We start from the raw sequence: 25065 nt of genomic DNA, 5'->3' as shown, positions 1-25065 counted from the left end.
CCACAATCCCGAGGCCCAGCCGCAGACCGCCGTGACCGCTCGTCACGCGCTGGCCTGGACGCGCACGGCACATCACGGCGACCCGCTCGGAGCGCGAGGGACTGGCCGCCGACCGCAGCGCCGCACCGATACGGAGGTCATCGCCGGCCCCCTGTGTCCGCAGGGGCGGGGGGGGGGTCAGGCTCAGACCGTGAGAACATAAGAACTGTTAACTAGCAAGGCCAGGCCCTTCAGCGCGTTGGGTTAGTAGTTAAATGATCTGAGAAGCTCATCCAGCTCGCTCCACACTCCCACCACCCTTTGTGTAAAGCAGTGCCTCCTGTCCTGACTGGAGGATCTCAGGGTATGAGTTCCTTCAGCCTGTCAGTGTAGAACTTTCCCACAGGTCCTGGAATGGATCCCTGATGAGTACTAAAAAGAAATCAGGGCCATAGCCCTGAGGAATGTTGATTTGTTTGATACACGGCTGGAAAAATAATAAGATCACTTTAGTGGCCATATACAATTTATTGCATTAGGAATTTGGCTTTTCACATACCCCAGCTTGCTCTCCATGAGACACACAGACAGGGAGAGAAGCTGGGGGTCAGAGCGCAGGGTCAGCCATTTATACAGCACCCCTGGAGTAGCTGGGGTTAAGGGCCTTGCTCAGGGGCCCAACAGAGTAGGAGTCCTCTGCCAGCTGTGGGATTTGAGCCAGCAACCTTCCACAGGCACAGATCCTCAGCCACAGAGCCACTGCTCCACCCCAGGGAATTAACTAGTAGCCATCTGACATCTACCAATTTGTCGGAGCAGAGGTGATTTAAAAACAACTCCCGATACTTTTCTCATACCGGATGGCCGTTTATTTACGTCTGTAACAACTGTATTTTAAGTATCGGAAGAAATGACAGATCATTCTCTCACGATGTTGCAGGAAAACGAGTCAACATGAGTCACGGAGCTCATTGACACCTGTCCGCACAGGCTCCTCCTGTGTGATGTCAGAGGTAATCTAAAACACACTGCAGCAGGGAACCCGGTCACGGTCCAGCCCGCTCCGCTCCAGGGCTTCGGCACACCCAGCAGCCGGACAATTACAGACAAGGGCATAAGGCAGCAGCTGAATACGAAAAAATGCTGAAATACTCAACAGTCCGATATTAATGAACACGTGTGTGTGACAGAGAAGTTTATTCTCCACTTCCTCCTCCCACTACCACTACTCATAGTGACACACCCTATACAGATAGCACGGCAACTCGGCGTTTAACAGCAATCACGCTGAGGTAACTCCGTGAAGTTGACCCCCCCTCCAAACAGCACAAACGGTGAAACCCACCTCATTCGTTTGTGCCGGTTAGTAGCGTCTAGTAGAAAGCAGCGTCTGTGCTGCTTTCGTTTCCGAGATATAGCGCCCTGTTTCTTCGGGGTCGTGACGTCACTCAGCCCCTCTACAATGTCGTAGGGAAACCAAACCGGTCCCATTCGTTAGTACTACGTTTATGCCGGTTTGTGCCGTTGAAAGTAACTTCCCAGCTTCTTTCTTTCCCGAGATATAGCGCCTTCTTTGGGGGGGGTGACGTCACTCAGCCCTCCTACAATGTCGTAGGGGAACCGGACCGATCTCAATCGTTAGTGCTGCGTTTGTGCCGGTTTGTGCCGTTGAAAGTAACTTCCCAGCTGCTTCCCAGCTTCCCAGAACATGTACAGATACATGCTCCACCTGTATGAGTTAAGCACGAAGACCTTCTAAAATTTCTCCTGTAAACAAATTACAAGGTTTGAAATGCATGAACAACATTAAGATAAAATATTGAAGGAGAGATGCGAGTGTGCATTTTACAGATAACTATTCGATATCGCCTCTAAATGACCTGCAGTATTTTTAAGTAAACGACGTTTACAGAGCTAAAATACATCCAAAGTATGTATTTGACGCTTTTATTAGCAGACCATTCTTGCACTTAAAGGTACGATTAATTGGTTAGCACTGTAAATGGACTATAACAATTCAGTGTAAAGTCTTGTGGGAAGTCACGAATTTCCAAATAAGGTGTCTTTTGGCAACGAAAATAGAACACTAATTTCGTGGGTTTCATACAAGTTTAAAAACATCATGAAGGATCAAACAAGATCTTCAGAACTTAATATTTTAATACCTTCGCAGTTTTTATTCTCATGGCGCCTCACTCGATATTACCCTCGGGGCGATGCATTTACTCCAGCCTCTGAAACCCATACGTGCGTGCACCTTCTTCTGGTATGTTACGCTGAAGTCCGCTGAATATTTAAAGGCAAGGTAAAAGCCAAGGTAAGTTGGCCCCCCTACAAACAGCACACACGACTAAACCCACCTCATTCGTCAGTGCTACGTTTGTGTCGTTGAAAGTAGCGTTTGTGCTGCTTTCGTTCCCGAGATATAGCATCTTGTTTTGCCGGTGATCACGTGACCATGCACGGTGACTTTGACCTCCAGTGACCCCGTCTGCCGAGTTCAAGCGCTCTGTTAGTTTAGCTCGTACCCTTAACATTGTAAAGACAATCAATATCTATAAACATATGAGCCTATTTAGATGTAAATAATACTAAGACATGACGCATGCCAACAAGTTAACCATCTATGACATAAACCTGTGGTTGTAATGTATGTAAAATCACCGTGATTGTCAGATCTATGTTTTTTTTATTTTCTAAGGCACATTTTCCTTTTCTTTCCCTACCGTGACACGCTGTTGCCAAACGCGTAACTGTGGGATACCATCGCGACAAGACCTCCGCAGCATGTCATGATAGGGACCTAATGTATAACGCTTGTATATCGCGGCAGTATATATCGCGACTGGCGCCTTGCTTCCATGCCACCCTGGCACCGCTGTAGCAAAAAAGGTCTCATATCAGGACAGGATATACCCAGATCGGACGTGTTGCAACATATGGACTCCATGTCCGACATTGGGGCGGGGCATTTTTTGTCGGGGTATTTCATATCGCGATATATGGGCTTCATGTCGCGACATGGGGGCGGGCATTTTTGTCGGGCAACTTCATATTGCGATATATGGGCTTCATGTCGCGACATGGGGGTGGGGCATTTTTGTCGGGGTATTTCATATCGCGATATAGGGCTTCATATCACGACATGGGGTGGGGCATTTTTGTCGGGGTATTTCATATCGCGATATATGGGCTTCATATCGCGACATGGGGGCGGGGCATTTTTATCGGGGTATTTCATATCGCGATATAGGGTATTCATGTCGCGACATGGGGGCGGGGCATTTTTGTCGGGGTATTTCATATCGCGATATATGGGCTTCATGTCGCGACATGGACGCGGGGGCGTCTGTCATATCGCGATATGTGGACTCAGTGTCGCGAAATGGGGGTGGGGGCGTTATGTCGGGGTATGTAATATTGCGATATATGGACAGTAATTCGCCAGTCAGAATGGGTATCGCGATGTGATCGTGATGCGCGCACTCCTATCGTGACATGCGTCGTGAACGCGTTGTAAATGCCATGACATTCTTTGTCTGCTATTCAGTTTTTACATCAGTGCGACTTCTCTTAGATTGATCAGTAATTGGAAACCAATGGATATGTTGCTGTATATCCAGCGAGCTCAAACAGCACACACGGTACCCACAGAACTTCCGCTGTGGCGCTTTACCCAATCGGAGTGTCGATTCTCACTCTTCATCCAATCGCGGCCCGAACTGCTCGGGGGTTTAGCCAATCGTGGGTCTGAGACCTGAGAGCTAGCTGCGCCAGGTGGATCGGCTTGTTTACTGTGTCAGTGAGAATCTAGTTTTAAAATGCTTTACTTATTTGCAAAATAACTACATCGGCTTGTTTTTTATAACGTCTTTATTGGTTCACAATGATCTCGTACTCTTCGAAATAAATACCTTTTTTATTTGCAATACAACTGTCTCCGCTGCTTTCTGTCATGAATACATGGTATTTGAAAAATTTTAATCGTATATTTGAGGTAGGAGAAACACCTTCTGCTTTGTACTTCAAAAATGAATAGAAATGTAAAGTGTATGATTATTATTTTATTATAATCGTGCTTTCAATTTTGTTTTTTATTGTTAAATTATATCGATCTGGAAACTACCTAAAAATGTGAATATGGGCTCTCGTGTTGTACCAGCGGTAATTTGGAAACTGGGGTCTCTTCACCAATGAAAGGAGTACACAAGCAATACATTTTCGAGAACATGGTTAAAACATAAAAGAAAACACCTAACCCAATAAACTAACATAGTACCTCCTCCCTAAATGTAAGACTGTTTATTCGTGTAAAGGCTCCAAAGTCTGGTGTCAACTGATCAAAAGATCACAACTGAAAGATCTGGTGGTCGTGACTTTCCTATTTTGTACGTCACAGAGTGACGCCAGACCCAGGAGAAGAACGCGCTATAATGAAATATATTGAAACATCCACCCCACCTGACCAGACGGACTCGGAAAACAGATTGCCCCCATTGTTTTCATCACAATCAGGAGCTCAAGTACCGAGTTTGTGTGTACCTGTAAACAGCCTTGTAAATAGTCACGTGATTACCCGAAAAACCAAGGCGCTATACAGTATCTCGGAACCGAAAGCAGCACAAACGCTACTTACAGCGACACAAACCGGCACAAACGCAGCACTAACGATTGAGACCAGTCCGGGTCTTCCCAAAAAGAGGTGGGTTTAATCGTTTGTGCTGTCTGTAGGGGGGGGCAACTTCACTTCGCTGCATACGCCAGGTTAGTCCTCAAGGCTGTCTGCAGGGTGACCTCTAGTGGCAGCTGTGGCTACTGCAGTCTTCTCAGGAGCACTCGCTCCAGTCACCGCGGTTTCCGGGTCACTGTTCGGGAAGGAGTCTTAGCTGCAGGTAAAGCCTGGCGAATGGCAGCTCTCCGGGACCAGGAGTCAATACCCCTGGGCTGGAACAGGCGCGCCCAGTCCTGCTCCTGGAGGAGATCCGGTGTGTCCTCAGGTTTTCTAGGTCTCTTTAAAGCACCAGCAACTGGGAAGAGTAGGAGTAGCAGAGGTAGTAGCAGTAGCAGCGGTAGGAGTAGCTGTAGGAGTAGCTGTAGTAACAGTAGCAGTAGCAGTAGCAGCAGTAGGAGTAGCTGTAGGACTAGTAGCAGTAGGTGTAGCAGTAGTAACAGTAGCAGTAGCAGCAGCAGTAGCAGTAGCAGTAGGAGTAGCAGGAGCTATAGTTGTAGCAGCAGTAGGGTAGCAGTAGCATTGTTTGTTGAGCATTCCTAGTCTGTATGAGAATAAAGCTTGTGGGTTAGAGTGCTGTGCACTTCCTGTCACTGACATCACTGCTGCCCACCCAGTTAAAGAACCTGGGACTTCGGAGACCCCAGACTATAGAAGTGAGGGGTCGTGGTCCTCTATTGAGCTTGGTGGTGCAGTCGGCCCCCTATTTTTGCCCTTTAAAAGTACAGCTACTACCCTGCTCCACGTGACAGTCCTCTCCTCATGTTCAAGCCCTCTGCGGTGGACACAGAGGCGGACTTCGGGAAATAAGGACGTATCAGCGAAAGAAAGGATTCTGGGTCAATAGGGAACTGGAGCCTATCCCAGCAGGCAACGGGAACAAAGCAGGATACACCCTGGATGGGACCTGCAAGTGCATGGCAGGGCACACACACACAGACACATACACACACCCACACACACAGACACACACAGACACACACCCACATACACACACGCACGCACACAGACATACACACACTCTCACACCAGGGCCAGTTTTCCCAGAAGCTGACTAACCTACCAGTGCGTCTTTGGCCTGAGGGAGAAAACTGGAGCACCCAGTGGAAACCCACACAAACACAGGCAGAACATACAAACTCCACACAGACAGCAGCCCAGGTCCAGAACTGAACCCAGGGCCCCAGCTCTACGAGGCAGCAATGCTCACCACTGGGCCTCTGTGCAGCCCAATTAAAGCCCAGTAAAGCTGATTTCTTGTAGATGTAAGGTAAAGGAGACAATTATTAGAAACGAACTAGAGGATTGCCTACATTAAATAGTCGACGTGTTTAGAAAAGACAGAAAAAAACAAGTTGACTTAAAGGCTGTTTTTAGGAAAGACATTTTCAAGCAAAATGTTGTCTCACCGATTTCTGTAGTGTTCTTCAAACAAGCAACAACAGTAATGGATATGTGTAGGGCAGATTATACGGTGTGTTTAGATTTTCATAAAGCTTCTGATAAAGTTCCCCGTAAACTAATCCTCAATTACAGGTGGGAGGCATTCGGGAAACCTCAAGTCTTTAGACTGCGTATTAGATATTACATAGACAAAAACATACTAATAAGGGCTGAAAGAATGTAATTAGTTGAGAACCATAGGGGTCTGTACTGGGACCACTGGTCTTCTTAATTATATCCATGATGTAATTACTGGAGTACCACAGGGGTCTGTACTGGGACAAGCGGTCTTCTCAATTATATCAATGATGTAATTAGTGGAGTACCATAGGGGTCTGTACTGGGATCACTGGTCTTCTTAATTATATCCATGATGTAATTAGTTGAGAACCATAGGGGTCTGTACTGGGACCACTGGTCTTCTTAATTATATCCATGATGTAATTACTGGAGTACCACAGGGGTCTGTACTGGGACAAGCGGTCTTCTCAATTATATCAATGATGTAATTAGTGGAGTACCATAGGGGTCTGTACTGGGACCACTGGTCTTCTTAATTATATCCATGATGTAATTAGTGGAGTACCACAGGGGTCTGTACTGGGACCACTGGTCTTCTTAATTATATCAATGATGTAATTAGTGGAGAACCACAGGGGTCTGTACTGGACCAGTGGGCTTCTCAATTTATACCAATAACCTAGATGCTGAAATATTTAGTAAACTAATCAATTTTCTACATGATAACAAAATGGGAAAACTAGCAAAAATGCAGTAAATTAAGTTTTAAAATAAATTCACTATGGGGCAAACACATGGGAGATGATGAATAATGCAGAAAAGTGCAAGGTGTTGCACACAGTCAGCAAAAAATCTAAACTACTATGAGTACAATGAGTGAAAAACTAAGCTAAAAGAGGCTTCATTTTAATACTGCTCTCTCTCAGCCTTTCATTTTCACCTATATTTGAAGTCCATTGTACTCCTTTTCTTTATTTCCCTGAATTATTCCAGTTTGGTTTGTTAAACCATTTGGGATGTTGTTTTCTAGCCTTGCATTTTTGACTAAATGTGTTTGCTGATTAGGAATGCGAGATTTGCAGTTAACACCTTAAGTCTCCAGGGACAAAACCCGCATCGTTGAGTGCACGCCATTTTGGCTCCGTTACATGAGATAACGCGCATAGACATTGCATTGGGAACAGATCCAAAATGGCCACCATACGTGTTTCAGTAGCACGCTCTAACGAGAGATCGATACCGTCCCGAGCTCTCGAGCACGCTACGGGCGTCGGAAACTTCCGCACCGAACTCGGCTGACGGTCGAACCGCGAGAGACGGAAAGAAGAGCAGACCAAATAAGTAATTACGCAGAAAGTTCCCATATAATTTCACGTACAATCATATTTACATTATTTTCCATCCAACGGAAGTTCGGCCAGTGTAAAAGTGCGAATTTGACGATTTTTACAACGTGGTTTTGGAAAAAACGTCGAGGTGAGCGGTATTGCCGTGCGGTGAGCAGTGTGCTAAATGTTTGTTTACATGGACACTCGGGCGTCGGTGCTAATTGGTGTTAGTTAACGGGATAGTTAAGAGACAAGGATTATCACTCCGGCAGCAGGTGATAACGGTGACGATCACTGTTACTCGCTGGTTGATTTCCATGCGTGCGTGGTCAAGGCATGGCCGTGTGTACAGTGTGTCTACAGAGTGTGCGTACGGTATGTTTGTACAGCGTGTTTTTGTGTACATTGTGTGCTGTGTGCGTCTGCAGTTGACGTGTGTACAGTGTGCATGTACAATGTGCGTCTGTGTACTGTGTGTGTAAAGTTGTAGTGTACAGTAGTGTCTACAGTGAGTGCGTACTCTGTATGCCGTGTGTGCATGTGTAGTGTACAGTATGTACAGTGCGCATGTATTATACAGTGCATTTGTGTACAGTGTGTGTGTACAGTGTATTTACCATGTGCGTGTACAGTGTGTGTTTATGTGTGTATAATGTGTGTGTACAGTGTGTTTACTGTATGCATGTATAATGTGTGTGCACAGTGTGTGTTTATGTCTGTATAATGTGTGTTTACTGTGTTGGTGTACTGCGTGTTGCAGTGTGTGTATACTGTGACTGTGTTGTGTGTGTGTGTACAGTGTGTGTTTAGTTTTAGGGTGTACTGTATATTCTTCCGCTCCTTTGACACCATGGCGTTTGATAAAGACAAATGAGACACAAGGCCATTCAGCCAATTTAGGCCACTTGGTAGTAAGTAGCTCACTGATCCCAGGATCTCACCTAACTGTTTGTTGAAAGAAGCCAGGGTATCAGCTTTAACAACATGACTGGACAGCTTGTTCCACACTCCCACAACCCTTTGTGTAAAGAATTGCCTCCTGTCCTGGCTGGAGGGCTTCATCCAGCTGTTTTTTGAAAGAAACCAGAGCCCACCACCCCCACCCAGACACATATGTGCATGTACTAATAATGTCCTAATACTACACAATGTTACTTTCAATCGCTTCTATGGTCTGTGTGCTGTTATACCTATGTACTGTATAACGTTTTCTTGGCAATGTGTTTTTTTTTGTCTCAGTTTTTGTCTTCTGTTGTATGTTGCATCTCTTGCTGCTTAAATTGCCCCCCCCCCCGGGATGAATAAAGTGTTTAGAATTGAAAAATTGAATTGAATTCAACAACGTGACTGGGCAGCCTGTTCCACACTCCCACCACCTTGTGTTTTATCTGCAAAATACAGTCTTCTTATTTGCTTATGTTTCTAAAATGTGCTTTAAAAAGTATTTTCGCCTCCGACAGTGTTTGCATTTTTTTTTCATCCTTGCAACAGGTTCGTCTCTTTTTGGAAGGGACATTTCAAATATAATTAATCCGACAACAGTCCTGAAAGTATGTCAGTGAATGCTTTGATCATGTAACTCGCATTACCAAAAACACAGGCATTCGCGATTTTAAAATCTGCTTCGAATTTGTTCAAACATTTTGCAATGCCCTGTGCCACCGAGAGCAGTTCACAGAATGCAGATAATCTGTAACTGAGTGGTCTGTTCACAGGCACATGATTGTCCTTTTAAAAACGAAGGAAGTGAACTTGGACATTTGTAGGTTCATCACTAGTCCACTTGGCTCTTCTGACCCATCTAGTAGATGGCAGTTGATAGATGATCCCAGTATCTCATCCAGCTGTGTCCTGAAAGAAGCCAGGGTATCGGCTTTAACAACGTGGCTGAGCTGTTTGTTCCACACTCCCACCACTCTCTGTGCACAGAAGTGCCTCCTGTCCTGACTGGAGGATCTCATCCAGCTGTGTCTTGAAAGAAGCCAGGGTATCGGCTTCATCAACTTGGCTGAGCTGTTTGTTCCACACTCCCACCTCCCTCTGTGCACAGAAGTGCCTCCTGTTCTCATTTGTAAATCCACCTCCACATACACCTCCCCTCTGCCCTCTAGTTCCACACTCCTACCACCCTTTGTTTCAGCTGGGAAAAACCCTCAGTTCTCAATGCGCTTGTACTGTATGGCTTGCATTCCACTGCTTGTTCTGAAGCAGTTCACTAGGTTGACAGTGATGGTACCCTTGAGAAATCTGAATACTTGCATCCGGTCCCCACTTACTCCTCTCTGTTCAAGACTGAGGAGATTCAGGTCCTTCAGCTGTGTGGGACCGTCCATCAGTCCAGTAGGTTTTCGTGAAAAAGAAAGGGCTGCAGTTGCTGCAGGTTGGGGATTTATGCTGCACTGGTGCGTGATATTAATTGTACTTTTAATGGGCGTGGAGGTGAATTGGGCCACTTGTGTTAACGGCATGGTGTGCATTTGCACAGTGCACGTTGCCTCTTGCCGAGTCATTTCCAGTGGGAACTCCACAGTTTCACAATGAATGGGATATTCCACAGGACCTCTTGTCTCCCATGGAATCAGTCCAGTACCGCACACTGCAGGTACAGATACTCCCCCAACTTGCTAAAATCCGACTTGTCCAACATTTTTGTGCGGAGGAAAGGGGCAGCCGTCTCGCTATCTGCGAGTGGTCCTCGGTTTTGTTCAGTGCCGCCCGGTGTACCAAGGAAAGAAGCAGCCATCTTGCTGCAGAATGTAATACGTGCTGTGAAAACAGAAGCATTGCGTTCTCTAAACAGGTGCCTGATTTCAATACAAGGATACCTCTGTCTTGTCAAGGGCAGGTTTCCTTACTAGAAATGGGACACTATGCCTCTTTGCAACTATACTGCTGGAAGAGGTCCTGTTTCTTTCCAGGATATGGGATACCATGCATATTTCCACATTCATTGTTGGAAGCAGTCATGAATCCTTGTTGGATATGGAGCACTGTGCCTCTTTCCACACCCACTGTCGGAAAGGTTTGTGATTTGTTAGAGGAGAAGACCAGAAGATTCGCCAGACGGGTGGCTCGCCAATCACACAGCTGCCACACAGAAGGAGGAGACATCAAGAGCAAGGACGAGAGACAGAGGACACTGTCCACGCCTATTCCCAAATCTACTGATGGAAAAGGTCACGATTCCTTGTTGGATAGTGGTATAGCACACTGATCAGACCAAGTGAACAGATCAGTGTTCCTGATGTGTATGATAGAATCATTGCATTTAGGAGGCACATCCTTACACAAACGTTGTGGGACTGTGGAAAAAGATACCCAGCCATGCTGTTGAACCCTAAATTCTCTCAAGGCAGGTGGATAAGATGCTTCAGTCAGGACCGGAGACACTTCCTTACATAAAGAGTTGTAGGAGTATTGAACAAGCTTCCCAGCTACATGAATGTTCCTATGCCTCAAGTGACCTTAAATTATTTAAACATGCCGTGGTTAAATGAGGTCCTGGAATAAAGGTTATGTGTAGTAGCTGGTTATAGTTAATTTTATGTAATTTATGTAAGGTATCAGGTGTAAAGTTGCCTTTGACACATGGACATGAGTGTTCATGCTGTGCAGTTCCTTCTGAACTCCTCTGTGCCTCTCTCAGAGCAGCGCCATGTTGACCCTTTGTGATCCTGACTTTGAGAAGAAGCTCCTGGTTGAGTTGCAAAGACAGCAGCACCTCAGCCTGTTCTGTGATGTCGTCCTGCAAATTGAGGGTGAGATACAGGATGCAATTTAATACAGTCCAGACGCACTGACTGGACACTACAGGACATTAACACTGCACTGAGAGAGAGGGGTTAATACAGTCCAGACACACTGACTGGACACTCCAGTACATTAACACTGCACTGAGAGAGAGGGGTTAATACAGTACAGACACACTGACTGGACACTCCAGTACATTAACACTGCACTGAGAGAGAGGGGTTAATACAGTCCAGACACACTGACTGGACACTCCAGTACATTAACACTGCACTGAGAGAGAGGGGTTAATACAGTCCAGACACACTGACTGGACACTCCAGTACATTAACACTGCACTGAGAGAGAGGGGTTAATACAGTCCAGACGCACTGACTGGACACTACAGTACATTAACACTGCACTGAGAGAGAGAGGGGTTAATACTTAGAGATGTGAATGAGTGAATCCTTCATTTATTCTGAAATTGAATTATTTCTGACAAATATGACTTATTCTGTGCAATGCTGTTGTTACTCCGGTCAACAATAATAGTGTAACATTTTTAGAATTGTTTTTACTGTTCCTGTTTCATCACGGGTGTATATACAGTACATCTAAGGGAAAAGTTAAGCAACTTTATTATTCTGTAGTAACTTTCAACTAAAATTAACAATCCAGAAAGTAACGCTGAATGCCTTAGCACAACTTTTGATATGAATTTGTACATAATATTAAAATGATCACCTCATACATGCTGTAGGAGAAGACGGGTTCTCCAGGTAAAATGACTCATAATTGCAAGCATCTTTTGCAACACGGTCCTGTTTGCCCTCCATACCTCTGCATTATCGCTTTTATTTGAAATATACCATCAGCCATCAAGGAGTTTTATTGATGTAAAAAGATTGGTCAGAGCCCTGGACTCACAACTGGAAGGTTGCAGGTTTGAATCCAAGGTGGGTCACAGCTGTTGTACCCCTGAGCAAGGCACTTCGCTCAGATTGCCATTGCCAGCCGTGTAAATGGGCGCACATGGAAGTCTCTTTGGTTACAATCACTGTGAATTAAAGAAGACCAGATATTTCCGAGTGGGTTTTCAGGGAGGTTGAAATGGCAGTTCTGAGCCCTCTCCTCTGGCCCGTTTCTCCCTGCGCAGACATGTTGGTGATGGTCCACAGCTGCCTGCTCTCGGCACACAGCCCCGTGCTGCTCCAGCACCTCGGCGCGGCCCCCGGCGCCCCGTCCCCCCGGAGGCAGTGGAGGATCGACCTGGAGGGGGTCACCCCCCGGGGGCTGCAGACCGTGGTCAGCTTCCTGTACTCGGGGGAGGTGCGGTGCGAGGGCGAGAGTGAGCTGCGGGAGGTCCTGAGCGCGGCACGGGCGCTGGGCATCCGGGCGCTGGAGGAGATGGTGGCCGGAGGGGGAGTCACGCCGGGAGGGAAGACGGAGAGCTGGGAACGCACTCCCAGCGCAGAGGAGGTAGGGGGCAGGACGGCCGCGCAGTCTGAGGCCGAGAGAGAGAGCTCCCCAGGGCCCTCGGAGTCGCCCGTGCCGGCTCGCCCCCCAGCTGCTGTGACTGACCTCACTGCTTCCCGGGATAGCCACAGGCTGCCGGGACCAGGAGGGAGCGGGACTCCGGCAGAATCCCAGATTTCCAGCCCCGGACACCCGAGTGCCAGCTGTCTGTCTTCTCTCCCTTCTGCCGCTCCTGTCCTAATGCAGACACTGGACACACATGAGAGGTCACGGCAGGGTCATCAGCCTGTAGTAGCTGCACGCGAAACAGGGGACACAGCCCAGGGAGAGCAAGCTCCCCAGGGTCCCCCTAGGACATCCCACAGCATGTCGGACACGCCCACTGTAGAGGCCATCTTGGAGAGCGCTGACAGTCTTCCAGGCCTTGGTGCTCCTGGTCATCCTGTCTGCGCTGTTCCTGCCCCCACTCCTGCTACGACTGTATATCCTTTTGCCCGGCTTACGGGCACCAGCGCCTCTGTAGTTGTGCCATCCGCTGCACAAGCCCTGTGTCTCCCCTTTCCTGTCTCCGTTTTACCCCTGAATAATGAAAATTACCCCCCTCCTCCTGCTCCCCCTCTGTTGTGGGCAGGGCGCAATTTGGAAGGGGGGTGGCAGCACGCTCCCCCACCCGTGGAGACAGGGCGGGTGTCGTGTTTATATCTCCTCCCGGCCCCTGCCCACCCGTTCGCTGGCACCCATGGGGACCCTGTCCACGACTTGGACACGGGGTCTGGCCGGGAGGGGGGGACGAGACCGCCGGAGTGCCACGGCGAAAGGCTGAGCGGAAAAGAGAGGAGAGGAGGGAGAGGAGAAGACCCGCGGACCGCGGGATCTCGGAGTCTCTGCCCCGACTTCGCAGACTGGCCGGTCAGGTGGCAAGGCCATCCCACTGCTGCCACCAGTGAAGGAGGAGAGATCAGGAGGAGGGACGGGAGAGCCGCGAGGATAGAGGACGCTGTCCCTGGATTCGCGGAGATGAACGTGGGAAGGAGAGGGAGAGGGAGGCCACGCTGTAGAGGGATGGGGACAGGGAACCAGGGCAGGAGTCCAGGCAAGCTGAGAAAAGGAACACAAGGCAGGAGGAAAGGTGCAGGAGGAGATGGCGAGCGCCCCGATGTAGACGAGGTGGGAAGGAGGGTGGGGACACCGGTGTGCCATACAGGAAGAGGAAGAGGGATGGCGAGGAGTGGAGGGGTGAGGGGTAGTGGTGCAAGCTCCGGAGTCCCCAGGGCTGCTGTCGACAAGACCTGCGCCAAGATCAGATTGAAGAAGCTGCCCTCGGGGTGGGTGATCCTTAAGGAGTCCGCACCCAGGGGGCGAGGTCAGAGGAAGAGCATCAGACTCAGGGGCAGGACACAGGCACAAACCCAGCCAGCAGGCCGCTGTGTGGTTGCCAGTCAGGTAAGCAACCCGTTGTTAATGATATCTGTACTGACCGTTCCAGGCATTTTGAGTTCTGTGGTTTATGTGGACAATAACGTACTTTGCTCCATTCTTTTGACCTTCTGTCCTAATAAGTATCCCAGCTACTGCCGGTGGGAAAAATCCCAGTCACATGATGCTACCACTACCATTCCCCACAGTAGGGATGGCCTTCTCTGGATGGTGTGCCGTGTTGGGTTTACACATTCAGGCAAGATTCATTTTTGATTTGTCAGACCACAAAACGTTTTTCCCCATTTTTGCAGTACCACTCTGTTGCTGTTTGCTCTGTCTTGCCTGCCTTCTGGGCATTCTGCCATGCAGTGGAATATGCTGTGTACTGCTTGGGATATTACGGTCACAGTCCCGCTTTGACCAGTCTCGGCCATGAAAGCCTGTAGCTCTTTCTCAGGTGCTGCCTGGCCGTTTGGTACCCTGTCCTGCTTGGCCATCCAGTTTTGAGGGACGTTCTGATCCGTGCATGGTCTCGGCGATGTCTGATGCCTTCCACCTCTTCATCTTGGTCTTGACCGTGCCCTGAGGGAAATTTAAGACCTTTGCAATCTTTTTATAGCCATTTCCTGCTCCGTGCCTTTCCTCCGCTGTATCCTGGAGGTCTTTCGAGAGCTGCATTACCTTGAGATACGCTACCAGAGATTTCAAGCAACAACCCATTTTATTCTGAAATCTGGCAGCTTGTTTGAGTAAGAAGGCCGTTGGCTTCACCCGAGCGAATTTACAATTGCTGTTACCAAGGGGTGTGTACCCTTACTGTATCCAAAGCATTCTAGGCTTTCATTTGTTACTACTTTTCAGAACGCCAGAGCATTTGTTTTGCGCCTGGAGGGTGTGTTACAGTGTGAATATAAAGGTAAAATAGATTCTAATTTCCTTACCTTGATTTCAGGCTGTTAGGTCATAAAATGTGTTATTTATTTTGCAAAGGGTGTGTAAACTTGCTAGCTACATGCACACGGTATATAAATATATACAAATCTCTGCTATCACTATATTGCATTTCCCTAGCAAACATCCTGTGTTCCTGTGTGCTGTTCGTTCCCAGCTGGCGTTTTGAGTTCTGTGGTTAATATATACATATGGATATCATTCCCTTGTGAACACAAACCAGGCAACCCAAGTGGAAACTATAGGGAAGCAGATTGAAAACCAACAACAGGAGGCTCTTCTTTAGCCAAACAGCCAATGAATAGCCTGTAATGAACAGCATATAATAGGTGTCATTGAACTATCTCTTCTGTTTGACTGTTTTGCACAGTGTTTTGAGTTATCGAAAACCTTAAAGCAGCACACAAGGATATTTGTCATTTCTGCCAAGGCGACCCCTTCTATGAAGCTGTGCTCAGGACAAAGTGGTGCTTTTGATCCACTTTTAATTTTTATTTTGCAATCATTCATTGCTGATGATTGATACATTACCATTTAAAAAGAATAACTTTGATTTTTTAAGATATTTATACCTAAATGTGTCCACCCACAGAACTCAGAACGCCCTCTGACACATCCGTCTCTGTTCGGAGCTGTGATACAGAATTCCGGCTGACTGTTCCCAGGGACTGGTGTCCCACACGCAGGATCATCCGATGGCTCCCCGTTTCCTTGATTTTCATGGGGATCTGTTTGGCTCCGGGGGTGGACCGTGCTGATCTGTGTCACCGCGCTTCTGTCACTGAAAGCTGCTTGCGTCCGTTTGGTGTCTTCCCAGAGTGCCGTGCCGGGGCTGAAGCGAGGTCGGGGAGGTCGAGGACGGCCCAGGAAGTACCCCCTCCTCCCCCTTGCGCCGGCCCCTCTGGAGACCCCCGCGCCCGCGGCTGCCCCGAACCCCCGCCCCGAAGACGGCGACGAGCAGATGGATCGCCTGCTGGAGGACGTGCTGATGCAGATCAACTTCCTGCAGCCGCCGCTCAGCCCTGTCGTGGCAGCGCTGGGGAATTATGGGAAGGGGGATGCTGTCCAGGCTACTCCGGTCAACGGCAGTGACGTGGGACAGCAGGGGGATCCTGCTGTTGGTTTTGGGTCTTCTGATCCAACAGTGCAGGTAGCTGATATAGGTGAGAGGCGTCTGTCTGTACTGTATTAACCCCTCTCTCTCTCAGTGTCTTTCATTCTCTCAGTGTACTCACGTACTGATTTCCACCTTGAGGTTAATCGCTCGCTGCACAATGAACCCATAGCGTTGTTTCAAAGAGCCACTCCCACTTCAGCAGCTCCCTGAGTTTTCTGCACTCCTGCACTGCTCCCCTCACAGCCTGCTCCTTTTCCTGCACTCACACTTTGACTCTGTCCCTTGTCTCCTCTTTCTTAGACATGGCCCATCTCACAGAGCCCCTTTACACCGGTTCTGGAGGGACAGTACAGCCCGGAGTTCTCGTCCATTCCTCAGAGGGGACGGCTTCTGCTAGGGCACCACTCTTCCCTGGATCATCCGAGGACAACACAGCTCGCACTGGGCAGGGAGAGACCCCTCCCAAACTGCGGGACATACTCAGTCACTTCCTGTTGTCATTCCAAAGTGTTGTGACCTCCCCCGAGGCAGGGAGCTGGGGAGGTGGAGAGGCAGTGCCACCCCCAGGCCAGAGAGTGAATTGCCGTGAGAGTTTGGGTGATGTCGGGAGTGTGGATGGAGAGTGGTTTAGAACAGAGGGAGGGAGGAGAGAGGCTGCTGGGAGGGAGGGTCAGAGGTCACCGACACAGGATGGTGTTGCGGGGGACCACGCTCAGATAAACGGGACAGGGCTGTGCAGGGAAAATGCAGTCGGAGAAGATGGACTCTGGCAACAGAGGACATTCCCGGATTTGCAAAAATCATCTGAGCCGGTGAGAGACAGGGAGACCCCATTTCCGACTCCATTTGAATTTACTGCGGATTGGGCCCACGTGGATGACGGGGTTCATGGCAGCAGTGGGCAGCTGCCTTACCCCTTAGATGCCAGAGAAAAACCTGACCCGTGCAGTTCTGTCGACATGTCTCTGTCCGATTCAGTCTCCGGCAGGGCTGACTCTGAGATTCCGCAGCACCCAGAATGCCAATGTTCACTTCTTGCGGGCGAAGAGTGTGTCCCGGAATTCTACTCTGCTGCTTTCCCCACACCTTCTCCTTCCATGGTGTCTCAAGATCTAAGAAGCCCACAGTGCTCTTCTTCTCTCCTGTCCCCTTGGATGGAACTACGACTCCCAGAGTTCCTTTCTCCCCTCCGGGAGACAGATTGTCCAGAATTGTCATCTTCTCACAGGAGATCCCATGTCTCAGAACTTCGTGATGTGCCGGGGCAAACCAGTACCAGTCCCAAACCTCGACAGCTGGAGCAGAGTGGCCGGGATGGCATCAGCGGACCTTCAGAATGGCACGGCTGTGAGGCGGAGGAGGCCGTTCCCGTGGGAATGGTGCCTGAGCCTCCTGCGGCAGCCCCTGTGTCCTCCGAGAGGCGGTGCCCGGAGGGAGAGCAGAAAACCAGCTCTGGAGGGGAGCTGGGACCAGTGTCGGAGAGAGACACAGCTGTCCAGGAAGTGCCGCCCAGTCGTTCCTTCATCCTAACCAGGAAGAGGTCCAGGGAGCTGGAAGAGCAGAGGCAGGAAGAAATGGAAAAGTTGAGAAGGTGCCACAGGAAGCGAAAGAGAGAGACGGAGCCTTCACAGACCCAGGTAAAATTAGAGAGAACGTGGAGAGGCCAACCGAGGAAGGGCGGTATGTACACGGCAGACCTGAAATCAGAGAAGAGGGATGCAGGGAAAGTCACAAGAGGGGATGTCAAAACCCATGGCCTGCAGGAGGAAAGGAGAGTCAAGGGGTGCATGGGAGGCAGAGCGTGGGACCCAGGCAGGCCCGTGAAGAGAAGGAGAGGAGTACCCTTGAAGAAGACTGGGAAGATCAGACCCAGCCGGGATGCTCCAGAGATGTCCACGACTCTGGAGGACATGGCCCAGGCCGAAACAAACCCGGAGCCTAGTGGTGGTGGAGAAAAGGCCAGAGATTCTCACTTAAATGCCGATGCTTGTCCAGACCTTTCATCCAGGGAGCAGGAGGGGCTGGAGGCGGTATCTGTACAAAAGCTAGTGCCTATAGAGAACAGAAAGAGCGCTCGGAGAGAAGGAATGCCAGGTTCCCAGGTGAGGAATGGCAAGGTTTGTAGTGGAGAAGTAGAAGGCCCCCCTCTGACCATGGATCTGTCAGCACGAGGGAGGGAGAGAAGCGAAGAAAAGGGTGGGGCACAGGGCGTCTCGAGGAAGTTGAGGACGAGGACGTCTGGGCAAGTGTTCAGTCCTGGGGCAGGTCTTCCAGTGAGATGGGATAGCAGGGCCGCACTGTGTGTGGGATGTGGTCCCAAGAGGAGAGGGCGGGATGCACGAGATGCCTATATCTTGAAGAGAACACCGAGCCATGCAGGAAGGAGAAGAAAGGATCAGCCTCAAATTAAAGACCAAAATAGCATTCCGAGTGCAATAGACAAGGTGGAGACAGGACAGGAAGCTGATCTGCAGCTTTCGAGAAGCGGTGTCAGCAGCCCACGGGAAAAGGGGGTGCGTGTGAAAAACCGTGCGTCTCCAGTTGTGTGTGGGAAGGGACTTGTGCCGCCTCTGGATCTCAAGGTCCGGAATGGAGGTGGGGCAGATCATGGCTCCGGTGTGACGGCCATAGAGACCGTGTCAGACACGGGGAGCGCGGCGCGCTCCAAACACATGGTGCTAGCCGCAGAGGATGGGGTGCAGGAAAACAGGGGACCTCCTGTTAGCAACTGCATTGCTAACAGGAGGGCGAGGAAGAAGGGGGTGGCGGAGCTGAACAAGGAGAGGGCCTGTGTCTGGGGCAAAGGACAGAGAGAGCAGGAGAAGAGTGAGGAGGAGCGCGATTCATCGGTTAGCAGTTTTGGAGGAAGTGACCCTGGACTTCAGGATATGCAGAGGAAACATCCCACCTGCGGAAACAGCACAGGAGAATCGGGTGTGTTTGGGAGAGGGTGGGGGGTGTCTGATACCTCTCTTGATGTCATGCACAGAGCAGGGCTGAGTCGGGAAGAAGGCAGTCAGGAGCCCCAAGGGAGGATTCAGCCAGGAAAGGAGGGAGAGCGAGGAGAGGAGAAGTATTTTGAAGAGAGCGATGATGAAAAGATGGAGACAGCAACAAGGATGGGTCTCGACACAGAAAGCAAGGTGGGGCCGACTGAGATAGCAAAGCAGGACAGAATCAGGACAGAGAGAAGGAAGAGAGAAGGGAGCCATGAGGTTGCGTGGAAGGCGAAGAGCAGGCCGAGTTTGTCCGAGAGCACCCTTCAGGTTTGGCCAACAGAACGGCTCCCTGCTCCCGCCCCCCTTCAGGACTTCCGGGCCACTGAGGGCTCAAGTGGCAGCTTGGACATCGAAGAAGAAGAAGAGGAAGTGGAGATCCTTGAGTGCTCCAGCCCAGCCCCCCTGCCGTGTCACTTCCTGCTGGCAGTGCTGAGGCAGAACTGTGACCTTGGATCCCGAGACCAGTCGGAGGAGGAGGAGGAGGAAGAGGAGGACAGGGAGCTGGAGATCGATGTGGTCGGGTAGGGAGGGATGGAGAACCTGCCTTTACCAGGTCCCTGGGCAGGTGAGTGAATGTCCGAGAGCTTTAGCCATGTGTTGTTGTGTTGTGTTATGTTATGTTGTGCTCTTAGTTCATGCACGCTCAATCTCGTTATAGTTGACGTAATGTTTCAAACAAGTTCTGTAGGTGTGCACAGCTTCAGCAGAACAAGGAATCGTGGGCAAATTTATTATAACACCTACCTATTTGTTGATTTTGCAATCAAGAAATTGATTTCCTACGTATTTTGTTAATTATTGCAGAGACATCCTGTTTAAAGCCAGATCAGCGCTGAGAACAGATCTGGCGTCTTGTATGAGAGTCTGGGGTTGTTTCCAGCACTATGAAGAAGAGTGTGATGTTTCACTGTTCTTGTGTTCCTTTTGGTTCTAGTGTTTGAAAAGAATTGTGTGGCAGAGGGAAATCCTCAAGAGAACCAGAAAATCATTTGTCCGTCTTTAGTTTTCCCAGGACGTTCAGCTCCAGCTGTTGGATTTAGTGTTTTGGACAGGCCCTTATGTTGTAAAGCGTGCTCTTTGGCAAGTCTGAATAAACTAACGTGGCTGTCAGATTCACGCCCCTTGCATGACGTTTTTGACGTGAACTGTGAGACGCGACTTTCAGCTACCCGCATGCTAGACTTCTCCCCGACTGGGACACTGCTGCTGGAACTGGGAGATGCAGCAGTAGGATGTAAGTGCCACTTGTGCCATATTGTCTCTTCGTGGGTTTTTGCCCTAGAGTGTCCGTTACATCCTTCAGTGGAACAGAGGGCCATGTCAGGGTAGCAGTGGATTTTCCTCTTGCCCAGTGTAACAGGCCTGCCCTGGACATGTGGAAAATACCTCTGTCAGCTCCAGCTTCTCCCCCACCCATGAAGCCTGTTCAGGAATCGCAGTGCTTGTGATCACCTTAAGTTAAAGATAACCTTCCCATAACCCCCATTAATGTGGCATTTAGAGATTTCCATACAAAGTGAACTAGATCAACAAGTAATATCGTCCCTCTCTCCTCACTTCTGGCTTGTGTTTTCAGTCTCCCTGCCCCCTCCTGCAGCTTTCTGTCTGCGTGGAGCTCTGTTGTTATTAGTGTGTGGATACACTAACTCTTGTGTTCCGAAGGAGGCAGGCTTCACAAGCAAAGTCTGTTGTCTTTATTTTTCTTAATAAAAACAATTGTTTATTTTCTTTAACCCACCTGATCTGGAGCATTCAGTCCTGTGTTTTCCACATCCCGGCGTTCAGCTTCAAACCCTGTTACCGCACACGGGGGAGACTGAGGAAGGAGGAGATCAGACTCCTCTGATTGGCCCGTCTTCCTGTCAGCATGTCACAGGGAGTGCCAACCCGTACGAGAGGATCAGCGCTGATTGGAGGAGAGGAGTCCTGCTCACTGCCGGCACTGCATGCCTGCAATCACTCAGGTGGTCACAAGAGAGCACTGTAATACCTGGAGAGCCTTGGCTGATCCATCCACAACACTCCTGAGACCACCAACAATACACCTGAGAGCCACAGCACACCTGAGACTGACAACACACCTGAGACCTTTCCACAACCCAATACACATCCACAGCACACCTGAGACATGTCTATAACACACCCAATACACATCCACAGCACACCTGAGACATGTCTATAACACACCCAATACACATCCACAGCACACCTGAGACATGCCTATAACACACCCCATACATGTACACAGCACACCTGAGACATGCCTATAACACACCCAATACACATCCACAGCACACCTGAGACATGTCTATAACACACCCCATACATGTACACAGCACACCTGAGACCTGTCTATAACACACCCAATACACATCCACAGCACACCTGAGACCCACAACAATACACCTCTGAGACCTGTCCACAGCACACCTGAGACTTGTTACACCTGTTTTGATACTACTGACCCTGAAAACCTGTTACCTGCCTCTGTACCTGCAGTCCACCAGTCTGTACATCTGTCAGGTCAGCATCTTTCCTTTTACAAAGTCAGTGTGGAGTGTAAAACAGGCATGCCACATAGACTAGTTTAAAATTAAAAATAAGGCCCCTGTGTTTTACTCCAGGCTACATTAAAAAAACATCTTTACACGTTGTAAAATTTCTCTTGCAAAGTTTAAAAAGTCACTGGTTTCAAAATCAAGTTGTAGAGACGTGCTGGCACTATTCCTTTAAACAATATGTACGATAAAGACTGTTTTAACTCTGAATTGGTCTTCTGACCAAACTTTCATCCTAACAGGAGTTAGAATTTCGATTGAATTAACGCAGGCCGTAATAAATATTCATTTCTACAAGTTCAGAGATTTCCACGGGGTGTCGTGAAGCGCTGCTTGTTAGGCTTGCTGAATTAGGGAATGGTATTCTCGTATATGGGCGGAGGTGTCCAATCTCGTATGGGACTACTTATTCATGTTGTGATATTCCTCCCAAACAGCAGTTCCTGGCGATCGCCACCAAGCGTCACCCGCTCCCGTAAGATGCACCCAAAGAGACCCTTAATGTGTCTATGGTGTTTTTCTTGGCGATGGCCCAGTGGTTGTTTTTGACAGCGGAAACAGGAAAGCGGTTCACTAGAGGGGATACATGTGCGTTTAGTGAAGGTGAAACGCAGCGGATGCCGGTGGTTGTAAACGATTCTGTCCCGAAGAGATGGACCCGATGAAAGCTCAGCAGCTCGCCGCAGAGCTGGAGGTGGAGATGATGGCCGACATGTACAACCGGTACAGTGATGTTTGTCGTGATATTATATCGAGAAATAAGCCTACCTGTGTGCGAGAGGGTCTGTTGTGTACATGCATGTTTCTTTTTCTGAAAACTGTCATTAAGACACCCAGCAAGAGCTGCTCTCGAGCTTCATGCGGAACAAGAACAAGACTGCGCTGTTAAAACAAGCTGTGCAGTTCGTTTTCCGCGAGAGCGTTTGCCTGAGTTTGGAGAAATATAGGCAAAAGGAGTCCTTTTTTTGTGTGGCTTCTGTTTTTCCACACGTAATGTTATTAATCTGGTCCTGACGCCACGCCAGTATTTGTAATCCCTTACACTTAAAGAGATCTGTAACAACCAGTTTTCTGCTAACGGCTCTCTGTGGGTACAAGTTTATTAACCCCTCTCTTTCTCTCTCAGTGCAGTGTTAATGTCCTGTAGTGTCCAGTCAGTGTGTCTGGACTGTATTAACCCCTCTCTCTCAGTGCAGTGTTAATGTCCTGTAGTGTCCAGTCAGTGTGTCTGGCCTGTATTAACCCCTCTCTCTCAGTGCAGTGTTAATGTCCTGTAGTGTCCAGTCAGTGTGTCTGTACTGTATGAACCCCTCTCTCTCAGTGCAGTGTTAATGTCCTGTAGTGTCCAGTCAGTGTGTCTGGACTGTATTAACCCCTCTCTCTCAGTGCAGTGTTAATGTCCTGTAGTGTCCAGTCAGTGTGTCTGTACTGTATTAACCCCTCTCTCTCAGTGCAGTGTTAATGTCCTGTAGTGTCCAGTCAGTGTGTCTGGACTGTATTAACCCCTCTCTCTCAGTGCAGTGTTAATGTCCTGTAGTGTCCAGTCAGTGTGTCTGGCCTGTATTAACCCCTCTCTCTCTGCCAGGATGACCAGTGCGTGTCACCGGAAGTGTGTCCCCCCCCACTACAAGGAAGCAGAGCTGTCCAAGGGCGAGGCGGTGTGTCTGGACCGCTGTGTGGCCAAGTACCTGGACGTCCACGAGAGGATGGGCCGCAAGCTGACCGAGCTGTCTGTGCAGGACGAAGAGCTGATGAAGAGGGTGCAGCAGGGAGCCCCAGCCACCGTGTAGCTGTGGGGAAGGACAGGGGGTCAGGGGGCCTGGTTTGTCAGTACAGTACACTTTACACTAGGGGACTGAACATTTCAGAACATTCATGTCTAAGAGAGCTGGGCTAATACGTTACAGTCTCTATCCGTATGCCTCTCTCTCACTGCAATGTTAGTGTGCTGTAGTTTCCAGTTTTTGTCTGTCTGTTCTGTATTAACCCCTCTCTGTGTCGGACTTAACGCCGCAGTTCCTCATGGTTTATAATAGGACTGAAGTTTGTGCAGTTTTCATGTTATTATGGAAGTTGATGCTGTATGGTGTTGGATGTTTTTTTCAACTTCTTGTTTGCATTTGTTAGTGTATCTGTGCTGCTTTGTCCCTGACTGGGACAGTTTGGTATTTTTTTTGGGTAAATAAAACCTTTATTAAATTGTTTCCTCTGCATGAGCACAGTGATTTGTTGTGTAGACAAGACCACAAGACATGGTTTCACACAAGAGAAGACCATTCAGTCTGTCCACCCATTTTGGTTGTTAGTAGTTCATTGATCTTAGGATCTCATGAGACTTGAAAGAAACCAGGGCGCCGGCTTCAACAGCATGGCTGGGTAGCTTGTTCCACGCTCCCACCACCCTTTGTGTAAAGAAGTCTCCTGTCCTGACCGGAAGATCTCATCCAGCTGTGTCTTGAGAGAAGCCAGGGTATCGGCTTCAACAGCATGACTGAGCAGCTTGTTCCAGACTCCCGGCACCCTTATGTTTAAAGACATTGCGCCTGTTTTTAGTTTTAAATATACTTCCTCTTAGTTTCCACTCCTGTCCTCTGTTTCACTGTTTGATTCCATTGAGAGGTTAATTACTCAGGTCCCCTTTTGTTCTTCTCTCTTCATGTGGAAGGAGACTCAGTTACTTCAGTCTACAGGTTTGTCTGTAGGTCTGAATTGAGTTTTGCTGGCTGGAGACTATTTGCCAGCGTATGTGTGATGACACCGTTACCTAGACTTCAAGGATACAGTTTAATAAACTATTAATCTTTAGAAATGTGTGAATAACCTCATGATGGACTCTCTGCTGTGTTCCCGTGAAGTGTTTTCATGGTGTTGTTTGTTCTGTGCTGTCCAGGATTATGAAGATGTGGCAGTTGTTCTGAAAAAGACCTTTAGTGTTTGTCTCTGTCATTTGGTTCTACAGATCAGAGTGGTATCAGTGAGTGTTTCCTGTCTCCTAAAAAGTGCAGGTCAGTAGGCAGAAAATGCTGAGCTGTCAGGATGGCAGAATGTGGGGCCATACTCACATTTCTGACCCTGTAAGAGAACACAGGAAGTTTGCTAGGGAAATGTAATCTACGGATAGCAGGGATTCGTATATATTTATATACTGTGTGCCTGGAGCTAGCAAGTTTACAATCCTTTCCAAAACAACACAGTGTGGCCTAACATTGGAACCAATTCACATTAAATTAGAACTTATGTGACCTTAATTCACACATTGTAACAACTTCTCAAAGCAAAACCAAATGCTCTGAGCCGTGAGTACTGTACCATA

At 48.8% G+C, this 25065-nt stretch overlaps 2 protein-coding genes across 3 annotated transcripts; both read left to right on the top strand.

Moving 5' to 3' along the window:
- Nucleotides 1-7416: 7416 nt before the first annotated feature.
- On the top strand, nucleotides 7417-21417 carry LOC107078172 (uncharacterized). Of its 2 annotated transcripts, XM_015353922.2 has the most exons (6): nucleotides 7417-7648; nucleotides 11147-11258; nucleotides 12389-14151; nucleotides 15896-16241; nucleotides 16496-19759; nucleotides 21061-21417. In XM_015353922.2, exons 2-5 carry the CDS (start codon nucleotides 11156-11158, stop codon nucleotides 19717-19719), a joined length of 5436 nt encoding a protein of 1811 aa, XP_015209408.2. In that variant the 5' UTR covers nucleotides 7417-7648; nucleotides 11147-11155; the 3' UTR covers nucleotides 19720-19759; nucleotides 21061-21417. The 2 variants fall into 2 exon arrangements, with proteins under 2 accessions (XP_015209408.2, XP_015209404.2); XM_015353918.2 differs by lacking the exon at nucleotides 21061-21417 and having other exon boundaries at nucleotides 16496-21042.
- Nucleotides 21418-22275: 858 nt separating this feature from the next.
- Nucleotides 22276-23956, top strand: timm10 (translocase of inner mitochondrial membrane 10 homolog (yeast)). Its single transcript, XM_006634138.3, has 2 exons — nucleotides 22276-22475; nucleotides 23338-23956. The coding sequence occupies exons 1-2, from the start codon at nucleotides 22405-22407 to the stop codon at nucleotides 23540-23542; spliced, it is 276 nt and encodes a 91-aa protein (XP_006634201.1). The 5' UTR covers nucleotides 22276-22404; the 3' UTR covers nucleotides 23543-23956.
- Nucleotides 23957-25065: the final 1109 nt, after the last annotated feature.

This window comes from Lepisosteus oculatus, chromosome 6 (genome assembly GCF_040954835.1).
Source record: "Lepisosteus oculatus isolate fLepOcu1 chromosome 6, fLepOcu1.hap2, whole genome shotgun sequence".
Lineage (NCBI taxonomy): Eukaryota > Metazoa > Chordata > Actinopteri > Semionotiformes > Lepisosteidae > Lepisosteus > Lepisosteus oculatus.
Note: the sequence above shows the minus strand (reverse complement) of the source record. Positions and strands in the feature narration are given on the sequence as shown.

Excerpts from the sequence above, each read along its gene's own strand:
- timm10 (XM_006634138.3), top strand. The coding sequence starts at position 22,405 with ATGGACCCGATGAAAGCTCAGCAGCTCGCCGCAGAGCTGGAGGTGGAG. Across the intron at positions 22,476-23,337 it reads ATGGCCGACATGTACAACCG|GATGACCAGTGCGTGTCACC; the intron begins GTACAGTGATGT and ends TCTCTCTGCCAG.
- LOC107078172 (XM_015353922.2), top strand. The coding sequence starts at position 11,156 with ATGTTGACCCTTTGTGATCCTGACTTTGAGAAGAAGCTCCTGGTTGAG. Across the intron at positions 11,259-12,388 it reads TGTCGTCCTGCAAATTGAGG|ACATGTTGGTGATGGTCCAC; the intron begins GTGAGATACAGG and ends CTCCCTGCGCAG. Across the intron at positions 16,242-16,495 it reads AGTGCAGGTAGCTGATATAG|ACATGGCCCATCTCACAGAG; the intron begins GTGAGAGGCGTC and ends CCTCTTTCTTAG.